Below are 27,752 nucleotides of genomic sequence, written 5' to 3' on the forward strand. Positions count from 1 at the left end.
AAAGCTGTGATCAGTAATGTTGGCAATCTGCTATCCAAGAGGGTGAGGGCAAGAGGGTGAGGTGTAGTTCGGAGATACAACAAAGAGCTCGATTTATTCTTAGATCATCATTACGCCAGACTTTATGTCCCTTCCACCTACTTTTCATATTTATTCAATATGTTCACATTTATATATCCCACTCTAAGCTTTTTCCCTGATCCATTAATTTCATTTTCTATCTCTCAAATAATTCCTAACATAGACTCTCCACTGAGCAGCCCTGTTTTCGAATGGCCTTCACATCAATCGTTCCTGTCTCACTGAAATAAATGTCACTGAAAACTTTTCTTTTAGATACATCTAAACCTCAATTTTTACAATTGTGTTTAATTTACAAAAAGCAGTGTACGTCAGTTTCATCATTCTATTTCTTTAATGTCCCTGCAGACATTTTCTTCAAGTAACAAAAATAAAAAATAGCTCGTCAATGGTTTATCTCATTTCATTGTTATTATGTACAACTTTCTTTTCGATGTGTTCAGAATTCTTTATTTTAATTATCATAACTGATTTTCAAGAAGTTTCAAAACTTGCTCTGTTAAGTTCTGTTTTTAATTGTTCATCTGCATTATAGATAAACATTGCAGTGTCACCAGGAAAACGAAGATGGACCAGATATGTCCCAGTGAAATATTCGGTTCCTTAGGTTTTGCAGTATGAGGGTGTGTAAACTTCTTCTACGGCTACTGAGAGTAATTTTGGTTGCATGAAACCAGTTTGCTTGATTCCTGTTCCAGTTTCGAATTTCCAACAATCCTCATTCAGTCGAAGTCTTATTCAAGTTGTAGTATTCATGTGTTACTAACATGGAAAGGTTAGGAGTTAATGTTCTGTCGATGATTGCTTAGTGATAAGGAATCAAGTCCATAGTGCCTTTTCAAGGGATTCACCCCACCATTCGCATTAATCGGCTCAAGAGATCTAAATGTGGTTCGTCAGGCGGGTATTTGAACTTCCCCCTTAAGAAAGGCGAGTCCAGAGCCTCGATTACTGTGCTACATCACTCAGTTTGTAGATAGCAGAGTTCCTTCATATGCTCTTGTCATTTGTTTTTATTTGCTCCTTAAGTATTATTTTACTGCTTTTGTTTTGTTCATCCGCAACTTGTGATAGATGTTATGTAACTAGTGAATTCTATTCAACAGCTCTGGAAGTCTTTCTGTGTTTCATTTATAAGGGCCATTTATCTTCATCTGCTTCTTGTTTCCATTGAGCATATTTTATTCATTTCATTTCCAAATATTGACGTATCGTATCTCCAGAGATTGCGTTCACATCTTCTACTCCAAATTATTTATTGTCACCTGATACCAAATAGTTTTTATTGTCTCCTGGTCACTAATTTCGGCGTACATTTTCTATCCTAAGATATTTTAAACAGGAAACACGTGTACTCCACTATGGATGTCTGTAATCATGATTTTATTCTTCAGGAAATCCGTTATGATTCGACTGAGCTCAGTTTGTTGCGTTTATTCCTTTAAATGAACGCTAACGTAGGCTAGTGCGATGATACCACTCACGAAAGAGCCTGTTCATATCCTAGAAGTGATTACTATCACAGATACTTACATAACAAACCTGTTCTAATAACATATAATGCAATGAATCGATTTTTTTTGTACAAATTGTACCCGTGCCTTCAGGCAGTAACAAATATTTCGCAATGATGGTACAACACAGACACCAAGTGAAGAAAAGTTGGTAATGTGTACAGACAACCATAATATTCGCACTTCGATAGCTGAACCTGTCCGAGAGTCTCCCAGTAAACAATACCATACGACCTCACTATTTTTCTTCGTTTTTAGCCCCAAGCTTCGTTTGTTATCTCAAGGAGAGGACGGATTAGAGGAATTTGGTCCTCGCATATTCTGCCTTAAGTAGTTTTCGATTACAGCCTGTCATCCTACGGGGTACGTTAAGCACCTTACGATGTTTACTGACGAAGCGAGTACAAGTAAAGAAACGTTTTCTTAAGAACAGCTGCCTAGGCAAGTACCTTTCAGACGTGTAGAGGAATAATGGAAACCTATTTAAACAGTCTATTGACCTCCACAGCTAACAACTGCACAAAACGACTGTTTCCCGTTCTCTGAGACACGTGCACACCGCTGGCTTCGTGACAGCCGCGTAGCTATAAATCCCCGGCGCTCCCAGTTAACGTCGCTATGGGCGACACTGGACATGTTTCCCGAACAGGCGCTGACTTCACCACTCCAGATGCCAAACCTCAATTTGAGCTCATCAAAAACGCATTCCTTACAATACCACTGGCGCCTCTGCGCCATTCTCAGAACGACCAACGCCGTCTCGCTCTGATTCAGTAAATGATGTATGTCTTGACAATAGTCCAGCTTCAGTACTGGAAACAGGAAGTTATCAGACGGCAACAGCACTATGTTTTCTACTAGAGGAAAATTAGTATCAAAGTGTTTTTAAGCACAACTACATCATAGGAGCCGTACTCAGTTCCCAAAAATATACCATCTTTTATTCGCCATGATTACGTATACATCACCCTGTACACTGATTTCTATTACGTATCAGTTGGATAAATGTATTTTTTGGACGAACCACGTTGACGTTGCTTTTGGTAAGGACCAACTTAATTAGAAAATGCATGGGAGAACGGCCGGGAACGATAGACGGCTGTTCAAAACCCGTGCATCCACAATAGTAATACATCCCAGAATACAAGTACATCCTAGAATACTTTACTGATCGAATTGTTGCACGACAGAAGTCGCTATACAGTACCATTGTTTCGGGGTCTTAGCCTCACCTTGAAATATATCTAACCGAGCGGTCTCAGGCGCTGCAGTCACGGACTGTGCGGCTAGTCCCGGCGGAGGTTCGAGTCCTCCCTTGGGCATGGGTGTGTGTGTTTGTCCTTAGGATAATTTAGGTTAAGTAGTGTGTAAGCTTAGGGACTGATGACCTTAGCAGTTAAGTCCTATAAGATTTCACACACATTTGAACATTTGAAATATATCTAAAATCTGAAGTAAAACAACACTTATAGCCTACTCCATCAAGCAAATAAGAATTTTTTTAGAAAAATAACGATTGACATTTAGAAACTGACAAAAGATAAAATGATTGAACAGTAGCCTACCTAGCAATATTAGGACTATGCCCATACCTTAACAACTAATAGGCAAACATCCATCGTAGGTGGATCGTCAAATAACATCCCAAACTGTGGCGGCGGAAGAGCTCTAACTTTCAATCGCGGCCTGGAAAAATTCCTCTTGTCCCAAAATTGCCACAGGGAATGCATAAAGTTTATAATAATAAAGTCATCATAGGACATTAGGTGGAAGTCACGCGCTAAACTGAAGTTGAACTAAATAACGGCCCCTGCGCTGCAGAAAGCGCAAATCAGCTTATAATCTAACGTGACGAACCACACGAAAACACCTACATTCGAGTCCGACACTTACCAACCGCTAAACATCAATCTTCCATTTTTTTTTAAATTTGTTAATTGCGTAATGGAGTATGGTACAACTGTTGTTTTACTACGGATTTTAGATACAACTCACGATGGGGCTAAGACACCGAAACCATGGTAGTGTATAGCAACTTCTGTTGTTGCCTCTGCATCACGGGGTCCCAGGTTCAATTCCCAGTCGGGTTGGGGATTTTCTCTGCCCGGAGATTGGCTGTTTGTGTTGTCCTCATGATTTTCATCATCATCATTCGTGACAGTGGCTAGATTGGAATGCGTAAAAAATTTGGCTGTGTAAACGTTGGGACTTTCTACGTGTGCTAATGACCGCGCAGTTGAGCGCCTCGCAAACCAATCATCATCATCATCATCAACTTCTGTTGTGCAAGACTTCGGTCAATAAAGTAAATCTCTCTGAATTCACTCAATATAATAGAGATTTCCTCGTCTCCGTCAAATACGAACTAGTAAACCTGAAAAAGGGGTAGGAAGCGTTTCAGGAAATATGCGATAGCTGTAAAGTATAGCTTCCACATAATGGTGTAGACAGTGTATGTGTCCTGTTAGTTAACTTGGAAATTTCTATAAACCCTTTCTTTGGTTTTTCTCTGATGTGCAGGCGAAATGAACGCTGCTGGTAGCAAGATCCTATCCAGTGAGGGTTAAAGAAGGGCAGCTGTCCGTTCCTCGTCCCTCCGTTCGTTTACAAAAGAAAGAATATCTCCGCAAATCAAACTTCCGTCATTGCTCCGTGACAGAAACGTATACATTCAGTGTCAGTCTGAAGGAAATGAAAATATCTAATGTATACCGACAAGCAGCAAGTGTACGAAGAGCCATTCCGTTCGTCGCTGTTCTCCTTGAAGCTGAAAATACCAGGTGACAATGGTGTCTAAATGTTTCCAGTATGGTTGTATCTTGAGTTTGCAATACTTTTTGTGGTGTTACCTGCCAGTGTCGAAAACGAAAAAGATGTATATGTGATAAGTATTCATATTTTAACTGAACATTGCCTGATCGACAGCACAGCAGTGCGTGCAATTCTCATACAAACTATAGACTCCTTTAATAAATAATAGGTATAACTAACATGGTGGTATGCGTTAGTCATTAATATTACTTCAGTATGAGAATGAGATTTTCACTCTGCAGCGTAGTGTGCGCTGATATGAAACTTCCTAATAGCTTAAAACTGTGTGCCGGACCGACTTGAACTCGGGACCTTTGCCTTTCGCGGGCAAGTGCTCTACCAACTGAGCTACCAAGCACGACTCAGTACCCGTCATCACAGTTTAAATTCTGCCAGTACCTCGTCTCCTACCGGAAACTTCACAGAAGCTCTTCTGCGAACCTTGCAGAACTAGCACTCGTGGAAGAAAGGACATGGGGAGACATGGCTTAGCCACAGCCTACAGGATGTTTCCAGAGTGCTAGTTCTGCAAGGTTCGCAGAAGAGCTTTTGTGAAGTCTGGAAGGTAGGAGACGAGGTACTGGCAGAACTGAAGCTGTGAGGACGGGTCATGAGTCGTGCTTGGGTAGCTTAATTGGTAGAGCACTTTCCGGCGAAAGGCAAAGGTCCCGAGTTCGAGTCTCGGTCCGGCACACAGTTTTAATCTGTCAGGACGTTTCATTAGTTCAGTAGTTTTACTTTTATTTTTTTAGAAATTGTGGTCCATTCCCTACACCTCTCTCCTTCCACAAAATTAAGATGAGCTCCTATCTCGTCTAGTTGAGATTATGGGTACGCTCTTGGCCAGTGGATTTTTTCACTCGACGCCAAGTACCATCCAAAAAGAGTCACTTTTGTTCTCATTAGAGACAACAAGTTACTGAAATGTAAATTTGATGGGTCCAATCGGTAAGCTGCCTCAAATATCTTATCAAAGATGTCTAAAGAGAACAGTCGTCGGTAATTTTATTACAGTCTCTGTACAAGTTATATTTCATGTTAAATTAAAGTTATTACACAGTCCCGTCACGTTAGTATAACTACCGCCTATGTTCGACTGCAACGTGCAATAACCTCTCACAGACGGCATGTGGCACCGCCAATAGTGGAGGGTATATAAAGTGTGTCGGGGGCACGCGGATAACAGTGCAGCCGTTGCCGTAATGCAGAAACGGACTGACTTATCTGACGTCCAAAAAGCACGATCACTGTCTTTCGGGCCAAGGGTGGAAGCATTTCCGAAACGGCTGTTTGTAAACTGTTCGCGTGCCGCCGTGATTAAAATACAATATAAGACAAAGAAAACGATGCACGATGAAAGAATTATTCGAATGGAACGGAAATCGGTAGATGTGATGTATACGTGCAGACAACAAATGATTACAGTTTCAGAAAAGGTGTGTGATTTATTCAAGAGTAAGAGCTTCACAAACTGAGGAAGACACTCACGCGTTGTTCCACCTCTGGCCCTTATGAAAACAGTTATTCATCTCGACGTTGATTGATAAAATTGTTGGATATCCTTTTGTCCAGTTGGTGTGTTAGATCTTAAAAAAACGAGATACTTGGAGGGCTCTGCCCATAATGCTCCAATGGGAAAGAGATCCTTTGACTTCTCTAGCCAAGGTAGGGTTTGGCAAACACGAAGACAAGCAGCAGAAACCCTCGCCCTGCGCGAGCTGGCAGTATCTTGCAGGAATGTAAGCCCAGCATGGCTTCATACAAAGGGCTGTGCTGTAAAGGTGTCGCGGATGACAACCAGGGAGTCCTGGTATGAAAAGGAATGACACCGCAGATCTTCACGCCTGACTGACTGGCCATATGCCGGGCGACACTCATGCTGGTATCCTACCGCTGTCTGGGATTTCTTCAGGCCCATCTTCGCTGGCCACTGTCACTGAAGACAGTTCTACTCCAGTCAATGAGATTCCAGACCAAAGACGAGTCTCGAGACGCCACGGACAGCACTGGGAGACCAGCCTGACTTTCACCCGCCATATGGTCTGACAGCCTCTTTTCATAGAAGGACTCCTTTGGTTGTTATCTTCGGCACCCTTACAGAACAGCGGCACGTCGACGATATTCTATGCCTCGTTTTATTGGTATTTATGGCTTATATTTCAGCAAGATAATGCCTGGCTGCACACGGCGAGAGGTTCTACTGCTTGTCTTCGAATTTTTCACACCCTATCTTGGCCAGCAAGGTCGCTGGATCCCTCCTCAGTTGAGAACGTTTGTAGTATTATGGGTAGAGAGAAAGCTCGGGGGTTTGACGATCTAACCCGTCAGTTGGACAGCAATGGGCGCGATATCCTTCAGGAGAGCATCCAACAGCTCTGTCAGTGAATGCCAAGTCGAGTAACTGCTTGCGTAAGGGCCAGAGGTGAACAAACACGTTATAAACTTGATCAATTTGTGAAGCTCTTTCTCTTGAATAAAGCATGCAATCTTTCTGAAAGTTTAATCATTTGTTTGTCTTTACATGTACCTCACATCTACCGATTTCCATTCCATTCGGATGATTCCTTCGAGGAGAGGGCACTTTTTTTTGGGGTGTATACTGTGCTTGGTAAAATGGCGCTACCCATACCGGCGCCGGCCCGTACGTGACAAGAGTGAACGTTGGCTATCGAGATATGTACGGGCAAACACACGTACAACTGTAGAGCATCTGACCGCCCAGATGAACCAAAGGGCTGAAGGACTGCTAAAAGTATTTTCTCAGCGACAGTTCAGAGTACGTTGCTGTGTATGGGATGCCACAGCAGGCGCCTGTTTCATGCACCACGGATTACTACTGTTCACCGACGAAGGAGGTTGGATTTTGCGCCCCAATACTGCAACTGGTGGTCCACTCAGCTGGTCTATTCATATGAATCACGTTTCATGCTCCGTCGAACAGAAAGCAATCGCCGGATGGGTCTAGGTCGGAGAAGGGCATATTTTTGATCTGGTGAATTTTTTCCTGGGTGATCTAATCATTCGACAAGGCACAATGGATCGAAACATGTATGTATCTGCCTTTGGGGGCCAGGTCCACCCCTACATTCAGTTAGTTTTTCCTCTACAGCATGGCATCTACCTGCGAGACAACGCAATGTGTCACACAGTTTGCAGCGTGCGTGCGTCGTTCGAAGAGCATCAGGGTGAGATTTCCACAGTCCTCTGGCCACCAAACTCCTGCGATTTCAACCGAGTCGAGAATGTGTTGGACCACCTCGACTGGACTGTTGACTCCCTGGATTCTCAACCAAGAAACCTAGCGCAGCTGGTCACAGCACTGGATTCTACATGACTCCACGTCCTTGTCAGTACCTTCCAGCACTTCATTGGTCTCTCTTCCTAGACTTCTCGCAGCTGAGCGTTCTACGAAAAGTGGTGGTTTACGTAATAGTCACATCAAATTCTAGCGATTAGTACAAAATCAGCGCAATAACGTCAACCAAGGCTCCAATAAATAGAAAAAGGTAACTAATTTATACTCGATAATGAGGTTTCAATGGCGGAAGTACGAGTAAACAAAATGAGTGCTATAGCGTGCAAGTTGCTTTTACTTTATTGTCGAGTCGTATCACGATCAGTGTCGGGAATGAAAAGCAGCGCCACGATGCGGCCTTACCAGGGCACCTGCTGCGTGGAGATGAAGATGTTCTGGCCACAGGAGCCGTAGTTGTTGACCCAGCGGCCCTGCATGTCGTCGTGGGTCAGCATCAGGCAGCGCTCCGCCCACCGCTGGGCAGCCCTCGCCGCGCCCTTGTGCCACGTCTGCAAAGCGCCCAAATGTCCGGTTACGTCTCATTGCAAACTGATGACTATGACTGTGACACGTCTCAGACTCAGTCAGTCTTTGAGTCGCACGTCTAGGGGAGACAGATCACGACATAGGGTACAAATATTAGGTCGGTCAGTACGGCCAATTACACTTACATAGGCAGCAGGAGAAGTAATGGAGTGTGGATACTGATTGTCTGTACTGACACTCTCAGTCCGCTTCGTGGTGCAGTTATGACTGTGCAGAAAATATCAGGTACTAAATTATGTGACGTGTTTGTGGCGAGACTGTTAGACGCTGAAAAAAAAACAACCAACACTCAGAAGTGGAACATCTTAAGGTACCAGTATCACAGTATATCTGTACCTAACCGTCTAACACAATATAGTGATAATTGATACCTTAATATGTAACCACTTCAGCGTACCAGTTGAGTTTTTTCTTTTTCTTTTTTCTGCGTCTGACAGTCTTTCCTCAAACACGTCACACAGTTTACTATTTAAATCTTCTGCACAGTCGTAACTGAGGCACGAAGCGGACTACATGCATCAGCAAGGACTATCTTGTTTTGCCGGCCGCGGTGGCCGAGCAGCTCTAGGCGCTTCAGTCCGGAACCGTGCGACTGTTACGGTCGCAGGTTCGAATCCTGCCTCGGGCATGGCTGTAGGTTAGTTAGGTTTAAGTAGTTCTAAGTTATAGGGGACTGATGACCTCAGATGTTAAGTCCCATAGTGCTCAGAGCCATTTGAACCATTTATCTTGTTTTGTCTCCATGTGTCCACATTCCAGATTCTGCCCTGCAGGCCAAAGGTAAATAAACATTAAGAGCTTCCTTGTGCCAGGTGTAATTGGCGATACTAACCGACCTAAAAACACACTACTCGTAGTAGCTATAATTATTAGTCTGCAAATGAAGTAAATACTGATGTAACGTTATTCAGTACACTGTCCTCAGTCATCAACAGAAATATCTGCACTTATACCGCCAACACCCTGCATATTTGATGTCTCTCCTAAAAGTAGTCAAGCAAATTTTCTCTAATGCTTCGTCAGCTATTTACAATTTACAACTGCTGTCCACCCAAACAATTACTGCTCATCACACGTTTCATGCGAAGCCGACTGTCAATGGAAGTGTCAATTTGTTTCGCAGTACAAAGAAAATAATTTTTAAAACGGAATTTTGCGAGCTCATACGATAGAACGGTCACAACGAACTCCAGTGCGCTATTCATTTTATCGATGTGTACGAACAGGGGCAGCTCAACGTGAAGAATAAATAGTACTCCAGCAGCGACTAAGCAGCGCTGTTGGATGGCGGTAGCAGAGAACAGGGGCAGCGTGGCATGAGAGTCGTAGTTCCTGTCCCTGATGATAAACACAGTAGAACGAATATCGCACTAGGTTAATTTGGGCCCACTCTAAGGATTGAGCACGTAAAATTCTGCTTCCAAAAATAACTTTATTCGTAATGGGAAACTAACCGCCACTTCCCGTCGACAATGGGCGTCGTGTGAAAGACGCGATGAGAGGTATTTGTTTGAATGGACTGCAGTTAAACATTGCAGAAACGAATGTGTAAACACTTACTGAAATACTGGAGGAATTGCACCATGACTCTTAGAAAGGTACCCGCTATATTTGGGACAGGAAAATAAAATAAAATAAAATGCAGCTTTTGCTGGAAGTGCGAAATTTGTATCTTTCAGGTGTTGTGCCTGTAAAGAGCATTATCAGTCAGGTTGGGGGCCCACTCCAGCGTTACAGCAAACCGAACCCAAACGATGCCGCGGTCCGTCGAGAGAAGTCGGTATCGTCACATCGCAGACCTCTTGCGTTGGTGAAAGGCCGCTTACTAGAGCCGAAATATCGCTAAACCAGATAGTTTTTGTTGCGGCCATTTGTGACGGTCGATTAATGCTCCGTGTCGAAAAGTAAACGCGGGGCAGCGTTGGGTCAGGGTCCCCGTGGGTACAGGACAGCAGAACTGGCGTGACGTGACGTACAGTGATGGATGTGTCCCGCAGGAGGAGGACCTGCTGTCGTAACCACCCAGCTAGCCTGTGTGACGCAATACTCAGGAGGAAATCTATCACATTTCAAGACTCGCAACGTAATAATTTCTTCGACAGATCTGGATCGTCTACGTCTGACCGAGTTCTACTTAAAAGGCATATGAAAGAGCCATTAATAGTTTAAACTTTATGTTCGGTTTCAAAAAGAATTTTATGAAAAACTAGAATTTTATGCACCGACAGTAAATAAAAATTAATGTATTAGCCACAGAGCAACACACTTCGGCGACGTCGTCGGGCTACTTATAGCAGTGCGTTAGACCACCCGGCTAACCGGGCGGGCTACTTAACCGTATTAGTATTTTCCAATCACTACGTATACATTTCAAAAAGAATTAATTTCATACTGGTACACTGAATGAGGTAGCACAGTGGTTCCAGTTTTTGTTTTCTGTGGTTTGCGAATATCACCCAAGATGAATGTCGGTATTGTTTCTTCGAAAGCGCCCGCCCGATTTTCCTGCATCACTCTTACCCAATTCGAGTTTGTATACCATTTCCAATGACTTCGGCGTCGACGGTACGTTAAATAATAATCTTCCTTCCTCCCTACTTCCTTGTAGGAAACGTAACATAGTTACTAATTTTCTTATCTTTTCGACGGGTAGGGAAACCAGGACATTATAATAATTTAACAACCCTTTTTAGCGATCTTTCATGTATAAACATACAAAATTGTGGCAATAAATATAGCGAAATTTAGGAAAGAAATTATAATGAACTGTATTATGAAGGGAACAATTTCAATAAAAGTAAAGGAGGTCTATTCTGCTAGCACATGGGTTAACGAAATTATCACATGGTTACATCTAACGATTTAAAAGTTAATTTCTCCTGAGTTCGTTAGAGACGGGTTGGTGGCCGAAACTGGGAAAGAGAGTTGTCCATGTCTTTATTGAAGCAACTATCGCGGCATTCTTAGGAGAAAGTAAATCTTACGCTAGCTTCAACGATTCCTCGGTCCTCAATTTTCCTCATTACATGTCTGATACGTTTGCGGCGGCTCTTTCGGTAACACTGGCATCAATTAAAGTCATTAAGTACTTTTCAGTTCACTAGCGGGCTACTGACTTTGCTTTCTTGCACTTTCCCTTGATTTCAGTTCAAATGGTTCAAATGGCTCTGAGTACTATGGGACTTAATATCTCAGGTCATCAGTCCCCTAGAAATTAGAACTACTTAAACCTAACTAACCTAAGGACATCACACACATCCATGCCCGAGGCAGGATTCGAACCTGCGACCGTAGCGGTCGCGCGGTTACAGACTGAAGCGCCTAGAACCGCTCGGCCACTCCGGCCGGCATTTCAGTTCTGTACTGCTTTTTCTACTACTTTCCCATTGAGTCCTGCAAATTTTTTGTTCACCCTTTTATCAACCTAACTTGTAGTTACGATCGCCTCTGAGGATTAACTGTAAGTACCTCTTCATCATCACATTGCAAATACTCTACGGTTTATGCCGCTTCTCCAGTTCGTGTATTCCCGCTATCCTGGCAGTCTCCTTTCTTGTTTCCTCGGGGTCCCAAGGCCACTCTTTCTTTGGCCATCGGCTGTCATCTATCCTTTCTAGATGCCCATACCGTTTTAAACGCTTCCTCTCTATGGAGTCAGTTACTGATTTATCGACACCCATAGCCTCTCTTATGTTGGGGTTTGGTAGACGGTCCAGCTTTGAGTTCCCTCAATGTCACCTCCAAAAGTCCACCTCTAGCGCAGGCAGCTTGTTTCTCTGACGGTTATTTACTTCCGATTTTGTGCTCCGTACGTAGGAATGTTTTCAACAACTGAAAGATGTATCATCTGTTTGGTACTTTCTGTTATTTTGTTATTCCAAAGGACCGACTTCACTTGTCGCACGGCCCTATAGCCCTGACCTATTAAATTTTTTGTGATATCTTCACATCTTCCGATTGCTGATATCATAACCCCCAGGTACATAAAACAATTAAAACCCGTGATCTTAATGGCTCCAACCTCCAGATTCGCTATGGTATTATTGCCAGCCTTCAGTTATTGTTTTCGGGAGACTGATTGCGAGGCCTCATTTTTTGTATTCCTCTTTTAACTTCTGAAACGTGTATTCAGCATCATCTTGGTCTTCTGTTTCAGCCATCAGTGAAGAAAAGAATGTCCAATTTTCCGTCAACTACAGGGACTCCCATGTCCTCACATTTGCTCCTCCAGCCTTTAAGTGCTTACTTAACATAGATTTTAAATAGCATCGATGCGCCTTTTTCTAACACAAGACCCCGGAATTTCCTAGTTTGACAACATTCACGCAGTTCGCTTCGAACTATTTAACTACTTTGATGTAAGTAGTTGCCACGCCATTAGCCTACATGTCTACAGACTGTTTTGTAGTGCCGTATCATAGGCCTTCTACAAATCCACAAAGACTACATGAGATTCCAGTATTTTGGCAGTTTTTTCTCTATTGCATTCTTTCTTTGATGTGTTATATTCCGTTCTACTGGAAAACTCGATGTTTCATGGTTTATAGTTTCTACTGCATTGTTGTTGTTGTGGTCTTCAGTCCTGAGACTGGTTTGATGCAGCTCTCCATGCTACTCTATCCTGTGCAAGCTTCTTCATCTCCCAGTATCTACTGCAACCTACATCCTTCTCAATCTGCTTAGTGTATTCATCTCTTGGTCTCCCTCTACGATTTTTACCCTCCACACTGCCCTCCAATGCTAAATTTGTGATCCCTTGATGCCTCAAAACATGTCCTACCAACCGATCCCTTCTTCTAGTCAAGTTGTGCCACAAACATCTCTTCTCCCCAATCCTATTCAATACCTCCTCATTAGTTACGTGATCTACCCACCTTATCTTCAGCATTCTTCTGTAGCACCACATTTCGAAAGCTTCTATTCTCTTCTTGTCCAAACTAGTTATCGTCCATGTTTCACTTCCATACATGGCTACACTCCATACAAATACTTTCAGAAACGACTTTCTGACACTTAAATCTATACTCGATGTTAACAAATTTCTCTTCTTGAGAAACGCTTTCCTTGCCATTGCCAGTCTACATTTTATATCCTCTCTACTTCGACCATCATCGGTTATTTTACTCCCTAAATAGCAAAACTCCTTTACTACTTTAAGTGTCTCATTTCCTAATCTAATTCCCTCAGCATCACCCGACTTAATTTGACTACATTCAATTATCCTCGTTTTGCTTTTGTTGATGTTCATCTTATATCCTCCTTTCAAGACACTGTCCATTCCGTTCAACTGCTCTTCCAAGTCCTTTGCTGTCTCTGACAGAATTACAATGTCATCGGCGAACCTCAAAGTTTTTACTTCTTCTCCATGAATTTTAACCTACTCCGAATTTTTCTTTTGTTTCCTTTACTGCTTGCTCAATATACAGATTGAATAACATCGGGGAGAGGCTACAACCCTGTCTTACTCCTTTCCCAACCACTGCTTCCCTTTCATGCCCCTCGACTCTTATAACTGCCATCTGGTTTCTGTACAAACTGTAAATAGCCTTTCGCTCCCTGTATTTTACCCCTGCCACCTTCATAATTTGAAAGAGAGTATTCCAGTTAACATTGTCAAAAGCTTTCTCTAAGTCTACAAATGCTAGAAACGTAGGTTTCCCTCTACTGCATTATGAATTTCCAAAGTCATTCCTCCTAATCCCTTGAAAATCGCCTTTTTTTAATTTTAAGCGTCACCTCAATGCTACTGCAACAATAATCGTGCTTACCAAGTCGATCACACTATAGTTTGAACATCAGAACAAAAACCATAGCTGAGAGGAAAATACTCTCGGAGACAAAACATAAGAGGAACCACGAAGAAATTATTCGAATGTGATGGAAATCGGTAATTGTGATGTACATGTACAGAAAAACTAATGATTACAATTCCAGAAAAAATGGATGGTTTATTCAAGAGAAAGAGCTTCACAAACTTAAGAAGCCAATAACGCATTGATCCACCAGTGGCCATTATGCTTGGCATAGACTGACGGAGTTTTTGGAGGTCCACCTGACGTAGATCGTGCCAGATTCTATGCAGTTAGCGCCTTAGATCGTCAGAATCCGGAGCTGGTTGCAGAGCCCTGTCCATAATGCTCCCAACATTCTCAGCTGGGTAGAGAACCGGCAACCTTGCTGGACACAGTAGGTTTTGGCAGGCACCAAGACAAGAAGTAAAAGCTCTCGCCGTGTGCGGCGCACGCGCAATATCTTGCTGAAATGTAAGCCCAGAGTGGCTTGCCATAGCGGGCAACAAACGGGGCCGTAGACATACCGTTGTGCTGCAAGTGTGTCACGGATGAGAAGCAAAGGATCCCCCCTATGAAAAGAAATGCCACCACGGGAGCTCACTCCTGGCTGTCGCGCCATATGGCGGGCGACAATCAAGCTAGTATTCCACCGCTGTAAGGGCTGTCTCCTGACACGTCTTCGATGATTATCAGGGCTCAGTTAGAAATGGGACTCATCACTGAAGACAATTCTACTCTAGTCAATGAGATTTCAAGCTAAAGCTGTAGAGATACGCCGGATAGCGTGGAGAATACCAACCTGAATGTCACCTCCCCGCCCCCTAATTTCTTTTCATAATATGACGTCTTTGGTAGGTCATCAATTGGATCACCCATTCAGCACAGCAGTCCGTCAACGATGTTGTACGCCCAGTTTTGTTGGTCTTCATGGCAAGCCATCCTGAGCTTACATTTCAGCAAAATCTAGATCTACATCTACATGGATACTCTGCAAATCACATTTAAGTGATTTAAGTGCCTGGCAGAGGGTTCATCGAACCACCTTCACAATTCTGTAATATTCCAATCTCGCATAGCGCGCGGAAAGAATGAACACCTATATCTTTCCGTACGAGCTCTGATTTCCCTTATTTTATCGTGGTGATCGTACCTCCCTATGTAGGTCGGTGTCAACAAAATACTTCCGCATTCGGAGGAGAAAGTTGGTGATTGGAATTGTGTGAGAAGATTCCGTCGCAACGATTTCGCAATGATTTACAGCCTAAATCCTGTATCATTTCTGTGACACTCTCTCCCATATTTCGCGATAATACAAATCGTGCTGCCTTTCTTTGAACTTTCTCGATGTACTCCGTCAGTCCTATCCAGTAAGGATAATGCCCGACCGCACAAGGGCAGAGTTTCTACTGCTTTTCTTCTGCTTCCCAGACCCTACCTTGGCCTGCAAGGTCCAGCTCGGGATTCTGACGATCTAACGCACCTATTGGACAGAATTTGGCACGATTTGGTTCAAATGGCTCTGAGCACTATGGGACTTAACATCTCAGGTCATCAGTCCCCTAGAACTTAGAACTACTTAAACATAACTAACCTAAGGACATCACACACATCCATGCCTGAGGCAGGATTCGAACCTGCCACCGTAGCGGTCGCGCGGTTCCAGACTGAAGCGCCTGGAACCGCTCGGCCACCAGCGGCCGGCTTGGCACGATTTCCCGCAGGAGGGTTCAACAAATCCGTCAATCGATGTCAAGCCGAATAACTGCTTGCATAATGGTCAGAAGTGGACCAACGTGTTATTGACTTGCTCAGTTTCTGAAGGACTTTCCCTTGAATAAATCATCAAGTTTTTCTGAACGTGTAGTAATTTGTGTATACATGTAACACACCTGTCGATTTCCTTCCCATTCGGATGATTTCTTTTCATTTTCTTTCCTTTTTTGGAGTGTGTAAATTTTGTATAACACAAACCTGTCAGTTTTCTCCAAGGTTCAGGTGTAATTCGAGGCTTCTATAGAGAATTGTGTTGTCTCTCTGTTACACACACACACGTACGCGCACGCATGCACGCACACAACTGAAAATGATATGAGGCTGTTAGCTTTAGATTCTCCCCTCCCCCCCCTCCCCCCCCTCCCCTCCCCCGATGTTAGTCGGTTGGTAACAACCAGACGGTGAGCAAATTGCCGGACTCACCATCTTGAGCATGTTGGAAGCCGGCGGCGACACCTTGGTGCGGAAGAAGTTGTGGTAGAGGACGATCTTGCGCTGCACCTTCTTGCCGGTGGTCACCAGCGCCCTCGTGGGAATCTTGTTGCCGTACACCCTTGGACCTGTGAAAAATTTAACAAAAAAAGTAACAATGTGAGAGTATATCCCCGCAGACCTGTGCAACACATGCGATTGATAAGAGGGAATACCTTGAACGCATGACTACGAGAACTAGAACCCAGTATCTTAAAGGATCCGCAAAACCTGGCGAAGCATTTGCTGCCGGGCACAACGAATAATGTATTAGCAGACAGAAAGTCAACGAATTCCGATTCACTGACAGTGTGTAAGACAGATCAGCAGAAATGGAATAACAATCTGGATTTTTCATTTCGTGAATGTGGAACTGAACAGATTTCAGTCCACTTCTTATAGTGTTACTTATGTCCAGTCATGTGTATCATTAAAGACATGACCAAAGTTACTACTGAGGTCAAATGTTGGTCTGCAACTGATAAACCGTAAGTTATCTTAATTTTTCTTTCGTCCCTAGTTAATTTTAGTGCATTTTCTATATTTTGCATTGACAGTAGCGCATCAGTAACAGCACTTCAAACGTGGACTAGTTACCTGAGTAACAAATCAATTAGGAACATTTCAACCCTTCCTAAGCTGCCCTAGTCGACCGTTGCTAATATAATTGCGAAGTGGGAACGCGAAGGAACACCCACAGCGAAACCAGGACCATAAATACCTCAAGCACTGACAGTGTGGGGCCGACAAGTATTTCAGAGATTGGTTATAAAAATCGCATGAGATCAGCAAAGAGAATCACTTGTGAGTCACAGAGTGCCACCAGCAGTCAAGCTAGCACAGCGTCACAGCGTATGGAGTTAAAAAGAAGAGGGCACAATGTTGGATCAGCTCCTCATAAGTGATACATTTCTGTAGTCAATGCTAATCGACCGCTTGAGGTGGTGTACAAAGTGACGCCGTTTGACAGTGGACGACTGGAAGCGAGTGATTTGGAGTGCTGTATCTCGCTTCACCCTGTGGTAATTTGAAGAGGGGTTTGGGTTTGGAATATGCCTGGACAACGTTGCCTGACACCATGTGAAGTGTACACAGTGAATTATACGGGAGGTTGTGTTACCACACGGGGGTGTTTTCAGTGGTTAAGGTGTGGTTCCCTTACTGCGCATAAGAAAACGCTATATATGGAAGGATATGAACACATGTTACAGCTTTGCGTAGAGTGGAGGAACAGTTCGGAGACGATGATTGTTTCAGCATGGCAATGCACCCTGTCGTAATGCAGCAACTGTGAGACAATAATTTGTGAATAATAACATTCCTGAAATGGACTGGCCGTCCCAGCCTCCCGATCCTGAACCCAAAGGAACACCCAGACCCCAGCGTCCAAGATTACTACATTCTTTGGTTTCGGCGCTTGAGGAAAAATGTGCTGTCATTCCTCCACATCCATTAAGACACACAACTGAAAGAGTCTCCAACACAGTATAAGTCATCGTAAAGACGAAGTGTGGACACATCCCATATTAATGTTCACTAATAGGTGTCCGGTTACTTTTAACGGCGGTACTCTGCTGGCGTTTGCACTCTTCGTATGGGGCCATTGATGTATGTGAGTTGTCACAGTTCGTAGCAGAATTGTTCCTCGATTGATTCGCAGCGACATTTCTTCTTGTCTCGTATGGTGCGTCACGAGAAATGCTTGAAAGTGAACCATCTACGAGATTTGAGTCGGGCTGAAGACATAATCTTACGACTAAATTTTTGAAGCTGACGGCTGCTCGCGTTATGCGGGAGCTCTTGGTTCGGATCCTGGTCTCGCATAATTTTTCAGATGCCAAGAATTATGAGTATCAAAGCGGTAACTGCAGCAGTGAGCTTATAACCCTAGATGGCTCTTGTAAATAAGCAAATCAGGAATCAATTATTTGTTGGATGATGGTTCAAATGGTTCAAATGGCTCTGAGCACTATGGGACTTAACAGCCGTGGTCATCAGTCCCCTAGAACTTAGAACTACTTAAACCTAACTAACCTGAGGACATCACACACATCCATGCCCGAGGCAGGATTCGAACCTGCGACCGTAGCAGTCGCGTGGTTCCGGACTGCGCGCCTAGAACCGTGAGACCACCGCGGCCGGCTGTTGGATGAGTTCTAGTATCTATCTTCCCTGCAGTTTTTACTCTCTACAATTCCTTCTAATACCATGCAACTTATTCTACGATGTCTTAACACACATCCTGACATTTGTCTCATCTTCCTGTCAGTGTTTCCCATATGTCCCTTTCTTCGCCTGCTTTGTGGAGAACATCCTCGTTCTTTATCAGTTCACCTAATTTTCATCGTCCTTCGTTAGCACCACATCTTAAACCTATCGATTGTCTTCCTTTCCGGATCCACAGTCCATGATTCACTACTATACGACGCTGCATTCCAAACGTATATTCTTTTTATACACTTCGTAATAAAGGCGGGAGCCTACACAAGGCATCAATCAACCCCCAATCCCTCAAATTAAAGTCACCGTGTGGGTTGACGGATTTCTCACTAATTACACTGCTAGCCACTAAAATTGCGCCACCATAAAGGCGATATGCAACAAATATGAAATTGGCATGAAGAGTACTACGTGCTTGGATGTGCAACAGATCAGCGCTTCAACACAACCGAGTGGATTATTCGGTCAAAAATCGAAATTGAATATTGGTTGTCGAGCTCCATGTGAGAAGGAGAAAAATCCACCAGCACGTTTCGACTTCGACAGCGGCAGAATCTAGGCTTATCGAGTCTGTGGTTTATTGTTCCGCAATATGGCTGACTGCGTCCTCTTTTTCAGACTGGCGGTGCACACCTGTGTCCAGTACTGTCGTTCGGAACACCTCTGCTGGCACCTCCCTGTGCCCTGCGTCAAACTAGGCCGGAAATGGTCGCCGTGCTGACAGTCCAAAGTGCTCCAGATGTCATCGCACTGTCCGTGTGTGTTCCTTTATGTGAACGAGCCAACTCCCTGACTAAAGGTACGTCACGTCCCTGTACGATGCTGCGAGGCCGAGCGAGGAATACGCCTGTCCTCTCGAGGCCTAGTCGCGCTGGACCGCTGAGGTCCTCCATGAGGCTGCGTATGGTCCCTCTGAACCCATGGCCTCCACATTCTCACAATGCCTACATCTATATCTACATTTATACTCCGAAAGCCACCCAACGGTGTGTGACGGAGGGCACTTACGTGCCACTGTCATTACCTCCCTTTTCTGTTCCAGTCGCGTATGGTTCGTGGGAAGAACGAATGTCGGAAAGCCTCCGTGCGCGCTCGAATCTCTCTAATTTTATATTCGTGATCTCCTCGGGAAGTGTAAGTAGGGGGAAGCAATAAATTCGAAACCTCATCCAGAAACGCACCATCTCTAAACCTGGCCAGCAAGCTACATCGCGATGCAGAGCGCCTCTCTTGCAGAGTCTGCCACTTGAGTTTGCTAAACATCTCCGTAACGCTATCACGGTTACCAAATAACCATGTGACGAAACGCACCGCTCTTCTTTGCATCTTCTCTATCTCCTCCGTCAACCCGACCTGGTACGGATCCCACACTGATGAGCAATACTCAAGTATAGGTCGAACTAGTGTTTTGTAAGCCACCTCCTTTGTTGGTCGACTACATTTTCTAAGGACTCTCCTAATGAATCTCAACCTGGTACCCGCCTTACCAACAATTAATTTTATATTATCATTCCACTTCAAATCGTTCCGTACGTATACTCCCAGATATTTTACAGAAGTAACTGCTACCAGTGTTTGTTCCGCTATCCTATAATCATACAATAAAGGGTCCTTCTTTCTATGTATTCGCAATACATTAGATTTGTCTATGTTAAGGGTCAATTTCCACTTCCTGCACCAAGTGCCTATCCGCTGTAGATCTTCCTGAATTTCGCTACAATTTTCTAATGCTGCAACTTCTCTGTATACTACAGCATCATCCGCGAAAAGCCGCATGGAACTTCCGACGCTATCTACTAGGTCATTTATATATATTGTGAAAAGTAATGGTCCCATAACACTCCCCTGTGGCACGCCATAGGTTACTTTAACGTCTGTAGACGTCTCTCCATTGATAACAACATGCTGTGTTCTGTTTGCTAAAAACTCTTCAATCCAGCCACACAGCTGGTCTGATATTCCGTAGGCTCTTACTTTGTTTATCAGGCGACAGTGCGGAACTGTATCGAACGCCTTCCGGAAGTCAAGGGAAATAGCATCTACCTGGGAGCCTGTATTTAATATTTTCTGGGTCTCATGAACAAATAAAGCGAGTTGGATCTCACACGATCGCTGTTTCCGGAATCCATGTTGATTCCTACAGAGTAGATTCTGGGTTTCCAAAAACGACATGATACGCGAGCAAAAATTCTACAACAGATCGACGTCAGAGATATAGGTCTACAGTTTTGCGCATCTGTTCGACGACCCTTCTTGAAGACTGGGACTACCTGTGCTCTTTTCCAATCATTTGGAACCTTCCGTTCCTCTAGAGACTTGCGGTACACGGCTGTTAGAAGGGGGGAAAGTTCTTTCGCGTACTCTGTGTAGAGTCGAATTGGTATCCCATCAGGTCCAGTGGACTTTCCTCTGTTGAGTGATTCCAGTTGCTTTTCTATTCCTTGGTCACTTATTTCGATGTCAGCCATTTTTTCGTTTGTGCGAGGATTTAGAGAAGGAACTGCAGTGCGGTCTTCCTCTGTGAAACAGGTTTGGAAAAAGGTGTTTAGTATTTCAGCTTTATGCGTGTCATCCTCTGTTTCAATGCCATCATCATCCCGGAGTGCCTGGATATGCTGTTTTGAGCCACTTACTGATTTAACGTAAGACCAGAACTTCCTAGGATTTTCTGTCAAGTCGGTACGTAGAATTTTACTTTCGAATTCACTGAACGCTTCACGCATAGCCCTCCTTACGCTAAGTTTGACATCGTTTAGCTTCTGTTTGTCTGAGAGGTTTTGGCTGCGTTTAAACTTGAAGTGAAGCTCTCTTTGCTTTCGCAGTAGTTTCCTAACTTTGTTGTTGAACCACGGTGGGTTTTTCCCGTCCCTCACAGTTTTACTCGGCACGTACCTGTCTAAAACGTATTTTGCGATTGCCTTGAACTTTTTCCATAAACACTCAATATTGTCAGTGTCGGAACAGAAATTTTCGTTTTGATCTGTTAGGTAGTCTGAAATCTGCCTTCTATTACTCTTGCTAAACAGATAAACATTCCTCCCTTTTTTATATTCCTATTAACTTCCATATTCAGGGATGCTGCAACGGCCTTATGATCACTGATTCCCTGTTCTGCACTTACAGAGTCGAAAAGTTCGGGTCTGTTTGTTATCAGTAGGTCCAAGATGTTATCTCCACTAGTCGGTTCTCTGTTTAATTGCTCGAGGTAATTTTCGGATAGTGCACTCAGTCGTATAATGTCACTCGATGCTCTGTCCCTACCACCCGTCCTAAACATCTGAGTGTCCCAGTCTATATCTGGTAAATTGAAATCTCCACCTAAGACTATAACAAGCTGAGAAAATTTATGTGAAATGTATTCCAAATTTTCTCTCAGCTGTTCTGCCACTAATGCTGCTGAGTCGGGAGGTCGGTAAAAGGAGCCAATTATTAACCTAGCTCGGTTGTTGAGTGTAACCTCCACCCCATAATAATTCACAGGAACTATCCACTTCTACTTCACACATTGGGATCTCGGCCAACAAGGGTGACAGTACCATGCAATGGTAACTGTAGTTTCGACAGGCCACGGTGTGGCCGCTATCGAATTCAGACACGTGCTGGTAGATGTTTCTCCTTCTTAGTCGAGGCATAACACAATCTCGTCACTTGCAAACAACAGTCAAATGCTATTTTAGAATCGGAAACCTACTGCTTAAATTTTCGTTATGAACAGAACGTAAAGGCGTAATTTGTGCAGCTGCGCTGAAATACTAATCAATCATGTATCCAAGCACGTAGTACACTTCATACCAATTTGTCGTTTTTCGCCAGCAGTGTACACAAAAATTAATACTAGCACTTTTGGAAAGTAGACTCCCCTCCACAGTTCTAAACTAAATAACCCCTCGTTAATTTTGAGAAAAACAGGCTAAACTTACATGTGCTGGCACTTTTACTAATAGCTACTACTCCCGACAGCAAAACGGCACACAGTTTTGATTGGTGCTCATTGCACAGCAAACTTGTACATTTTATGTACTTATACGTCTACTACTAGTTTCTCTTTCCGACAGGAAAACGGCAAACAGTTTGATTGATACTCATTGTACAGAGACAGAGGTAGAATTTAGACATGTAAGGTTAAAAGGGATCACACACACAGACACACACACACACACACACACACACACACACACACACACACACACACACACACACACACACAAAACAGCCGGCCGGTGTGGCCGTGCGGTTCTAGGCGCTTCAGTCTGGAACCGCGTGACCGCTACGGTCGCAGGTTCGAATCCTGCCTCGGGCATGGATGTGTGTGATGTCCTTAGGTTAGTTAGGTTTAAGTAGTTCTAAGTTCTAGGGGACTGATGACCACAGCTGCTAAGTCCCATAGTGCTCAGAGCCATTTGAACCATTTCAACTAAATAGAACACAAAACACCACACAAAACAAATCAGGGCACAAAACATGACAAAAAGCAACATTCGCAAAACACAACATTCACGAAACAACGAAAAAACACAACAAAGTACAAAATGCAACACACACCACACTACCAAACAACACAACACACACTCTCTCTCTCTCTCTCTTTCCATAATGAGCAGAAGCATACTCGCAGTGCTGCAACCCATTCGCGCAAAGCACCCTGTATGTAATGCTCGTTCAGATGGTGAGAGCGGCCAGTACTCACGGGTGTCGGTCCTCCAGGCGTCAGCGTCGGAGAAGAGGACGAGGGTGAGGGCGGCGAGCACCAGCAGCCGCAGCAGGCAGCGGGCGCGGGGGCCGGCGGCGCCGGGGCAGGCTGCCATCGTGCCACGAGAGGTAGCCAGCTGGTCCTACAACACGCGCAAGCTCAGCAGGTGTAAACAGACAACCGAGGAATAAAAGACGAGCAAATCAGCGTTTTGCAACCCGCCGCCCAGGTAGATCAGCAACGAGGCTGTATTACCCAGTTGGTCTACCTTCCAAATGGACGGCTGGGCCTTTCCCAAAGGATTATAGAGAAGCCCCAAAACAGCGCATGGCCGGAGGAATGTTTCAGCACAGTATATCTGAACGGCAGTGGTACCTTGTTCGGTGACTTGAATAGATACGAAGCACTAGCGCAGTAGACTTGTTGACAGTACTATCCTGGGATATCCCTGCAGAGAATATGGGGTAACCTACATCACACTTCAAAGACTACCTTCTGTTCTGAAGCTGACTATGTGAAGTATCCGATAATATTTGTCTGCATTTATACACCACAAGCCACTTTCCGGTGTGCGACGGAAGGTTCCTCTGGCCTATCATACACTACTACCATGTTAAATTCACTCTTCACGAATGAGGTCTGAGAAAAAACGTCATCGGTAAGTTTATGTATGATCACTTACACTCTAAAGAAAAAAAACTACGTTTCACGAAGGAATGATTCGAATGGGACGGAAATCGGTACATGTGAGGTACACAATTACTTCACAATTGAATAATTTATTCCAGAGAAAAAGTAACACATTTGTCCAATTCTGACCTTACACAAACAGCCATTCGGATTGCCATTGATTGATGGAGCCGTTAGATGTCCTCCTGAGGAATATCATGCCAAATACTGTCCAATTGACACTTTAAATTGTCAAAATCTCGAGTTCATTGGAACGCCCTACCCATAATGCCCCAAATGTTCTCAACTGCGGGGAGATTCGACGACCTCGCTGGCCAAGGTACTGTTTGGCAAGCACGAAGACAAGCGGTAGAAACTCTCGTTATGTGCGGGTAGGCCTTGCTGAAATGTAAGTCCAGGATGACTTGCCATGAAGGGCAACAAAACGGTGTGTCGAATGTCGTCAGCGTACCACTGTGCCGTAAGGGTGTCGCGGATGACAACCGAAGGAGTTGTGCTATGAAAAGAAATAGCCTCCTGAGACATCACTCGATGTTGTCAGGCCGTATGGAGGGCGAGAGTTAGGTCGGTATCCGACTGCTGCCCCGGGCGCCACCAGACACTTCTTCACTGTTCATCCGTGTTCAGTTCGAAGACAATTCGACTCCAGTCAGTGAGACTCAGAACTTGGCAAATCCTACCTCGACCACCAAGATCAACGGATCTCTCCCCAGTTGACAACGTACGGAACATTATGGGTAGGACCCTTCAACCAGCTCAGGATTTTAACGACCTAACGCGCCAGCTGGACAGAATTTGGCACTACATCCCGCAAGAGAAATCCAAGAACGCTGTCAAATTAGTGCTAAGCCGAATAACTGCTTCCATAAGGGTCAGAGGTCGACCAAAACGTTATTGACTTGCTCAGTTTGTGAAGCTCTTTCTCTTGAATAAACCATCCAATTTGTTTTGAAATTGGGAGCATTTGTTTGTCTGTGCATGTTCATCGTATATACCGATTTACATCCCATTCGGATAATTCCTTCGTGGTGGGTCTTTCTCAAATGTATGGATGAGGTTATACAGAGTATCTCATGAGAAATGGTCAGTATTGAGCGATACGACAGGTATGGTCATTAGATCCAAAAAAGGCTAGTAAACATGGACCCTAAAATAATGCCTTAAGAGCTAAGAGCACTTCTTCATCTTCGATACACTGAAACAAATCTCTTCTATTAAAAGCTCTTCGCTTTCCATTCTTTGAGGGATGGAAGCACGAAACAAAAAAATAAAATAAGTCTAATAAACATGCGCTCTGAAGTGCAAACTTTAAGAGCTATGAGCACTTGTTTATCTTCGCTACTATGAAATGCATCCCTTCTATGAACAAGTGCTCATAGCTCTTACTGTGTGCAACTTAGAATCAACGTCTAATAGACAATGTTTTCTTGTTTTCGTCCATTCTGTCTCCTCCCAAAACATGAAACTTATGTTGCAGTTACTGAATTCCATAACTCTTATGTGACCTCCTTCTGTTGCAGCGGGCGCCGATTTAGCCCCTGGACCTCTTTAGATGTTAGGAGAGAGAGAGATTCACGTAGAACCTGTCCAATGCTCTGCTTGTCTTAGCATTACTAATAATTCATATCTGTATTCCATGTAGTGTTAACACTCCCAACGGAAAATAAACATACCTGAGTGTGTCTGCTCTCTCTGCCGCCAGTAATTCATAAGATGAGCTGCTGCAAGGGTGGTATAACGTGAACTGCGTTTAGTTTCTTCTTGTGGCGTAGTGGGATAAAGAGAGTGAGAGATCCTGTGGTTGCTTTTCAGTTTGTAGACCTATGAAGGAGGGACGTGCGCCCTACCTTTCTCCACCACTATCCCCCCCCCCCCCCAAAACCCCACCATCTCCCGTTACACCCCTAGACTAGAATTTAACACTGCGGTTACTACAGCTGTTATGAAGTACATGAAATGTATTCGCAGTTGCGAATATGGACAACCATCACCTTTATAATGGGATGACGACAATAAAAATTTCTGCCAGGCCGGGAAACAAACACGGATTTCCCGCTTGGCTATCCGTGCACGATTCACGGTCACCCCCAAACTCCAATGTGTCGACAACTCTGTATCTACAATCTGCACTCGTGCATCCATTTTGTATAGTCCCGTACAGGGCAGACATTTTAACTGAAAGTTACTTGCCCAGTTTCAGCCGATAAATACGGTGTCGTTCACAAGTACGATGCCATGTTGCTTCGGACATACATGCATTATTCCGTTATTCCATTACACGGCTGATGGTTTCCATATTCGCATTGCGAATACATTTTATTTATTTCATAGCAGGTATAGTCGCCACGGTGCCTATTCCTTCGGACATGCATGACTGTTCGAATGAACTTTTCATAATACTTCTGAACATCACAGAAACTGCAATTCGTATTTATCCGCGGAAACAGGGCAAGCGACTTTCAATTAAAATATCTCACCTATATGGGGATATACATAATGGATGTAAGAGTGCAGGTTGTAGACACATGGTTGACGACATATGGAAGTTTGGATGTGGCAGTGAGTAGCACTCGGATAGCCGCTCACGATAAATGGTAAATCCGGTTTCGATTCCCGGTCTGGCACAAATTTTCGTTGTCGCCTGATTCCTTGATTCTATGTTTATTCATTGCTGAAATAATTTCCCTGTGCGGAGAGGCCGCGTAGTTTGAGGCGCCTTGTCACGTATTGCGTGGTTCCTCCATCCGGAGGTTCGAGTCCTTCCTCGGGCATGTGTGTGTGTGTGTATGTTTTGTTCTTAGCATAAGTTAGTTTAAGTTAGTTACTTTAAGTAACAATTTTCAATATTTCTTGCTTTACTTGTGTTGTGGAACCTTACTTATCGCCATATTTCATCATTCTACGTCAACTGGAAGTATCCTCTAGGTTTTAATGAGTGTGTTCACGAGAATCAAAATATGTGATGTAAATGAGGGAATCTTTTGACTGCGAATATATTGCATGTATTTTCCCTAGAAGACGAGGTTTTCGAGTTTTTGAGAAAAACCTAAAATAGTGACCTTTAAACGTACCACAACCTCCATGCTTACATCCCCACCGCAAAGTATTTTTAGTATGTTTTCATGGCACTCCCTCCTACGATCGGACAAAAATTTGCGACTATACGAATTTTTTTCCTAATTCTCCTTTGTTGACTGGACTACCATAACCTTGCCGTCCATAGGATGTGAAACTACTTCCTTTTGAAGTGGAAAAAAATGCCATATAACAATTTTTACCACAATGGTACGTTAGTCGATCTGCCCGTGCTTCATTAACGACTTTAATGACAATTATTTACTGATTCCTTGATTCTATGTTTATTCATTGCTGAAATAATTTCCATGCGCGGAATGACCGCGTGCTTTGAGGCGCCATGTCACGGATTGTGCGGCCCCTCCCGCCAGAGGTTCGAGTCCTCCCTCGGGCATGTGTGTGTGTGTGTGTGTGTGTGTGTGTGTGTGTGTGTGTGTGTGTGTGTGTGTTGTTCTTAGCATAAGTTAGTTTAAGTTACTGTAAGTAGTATGTAAGTCTGGGGATGGATGACCTCAGCAGTTTGGTCCCTTGGGAACTCATACACATTTGGACATTTTGAAATAATTTCAATGTCTGGATTTCGGTGGACTTCTGAGAAACGTAGAAAAACACCTTATCATTTACGACAAACCTGAATTGGCCAACTCTGCACAATCGCCAAGATCACTGATCAATTGTTAGATGGGTGCGCAATCAGTCTGAAGTAGTATAGACCAGATCTATTAATGATAAAATTACTGAAATGTATCCATTAATTCTAGAGGCACGTGTCGGTACTGTAAAGCAGTGGCGAT

The 27,752-nt window shown here is 43.9% G+C and overlaps 1 protein-coding gene across 2 annotated transcripts in view; it reads right to left on the reverse strand.

Annotated features, from left to right (window-relative positions):
• Window positions 1-27,752, reverse strand: part of LOC126162202 (cysteine-rich secretory protein 2-like) — a 236,938-nt gene that overhangs the window by 20,337 nt on the left and 188,849 nt on the right. The window contains exons 3-5 of one of the 2 annotated variants that reach the window (XM_049918540.1): window positions 23,191-23,335; window positions 16,236-16,372; window positions 8,065-8,210 (exon numbers count right to left, since the gene is read on the reverse strand). In XM_049918540.1, coding sequence (XP_049774497.1) covers window positions 8,065-8,210; window positions 16,236-16,372; window positions 23,191-23,308 — 401 coding nt within the window. In that variant the 5' untranslated portion in view covers window positions 23,309-23,335. Of the gene's footprint in view, window positions 1-8,064; window positions 8,211-16,235; window positions 16,373-23,190; window positions 23,352-27,752 lie in introns of both variants that reach the window. The other variant, XM_049918541.1, reaches the window with a different exon arrangement.

The sequence above is a fragment of the Schistocerca cancellata genome, chromosome 2, assembly GCF_023864275.1.
Source record: "Schistocerca cancellata isolate TAMUIC-IGC-003103 chromosome 2, iqSchCanc2.1, whole genome shotgun sequence".
Taxonomy (NCBI): Eukaryota; Metazoa; Arthropoda; class Insecta; order Orthoptera; family Acrididae; genus Schistocerca; species Schistocerca cancellata.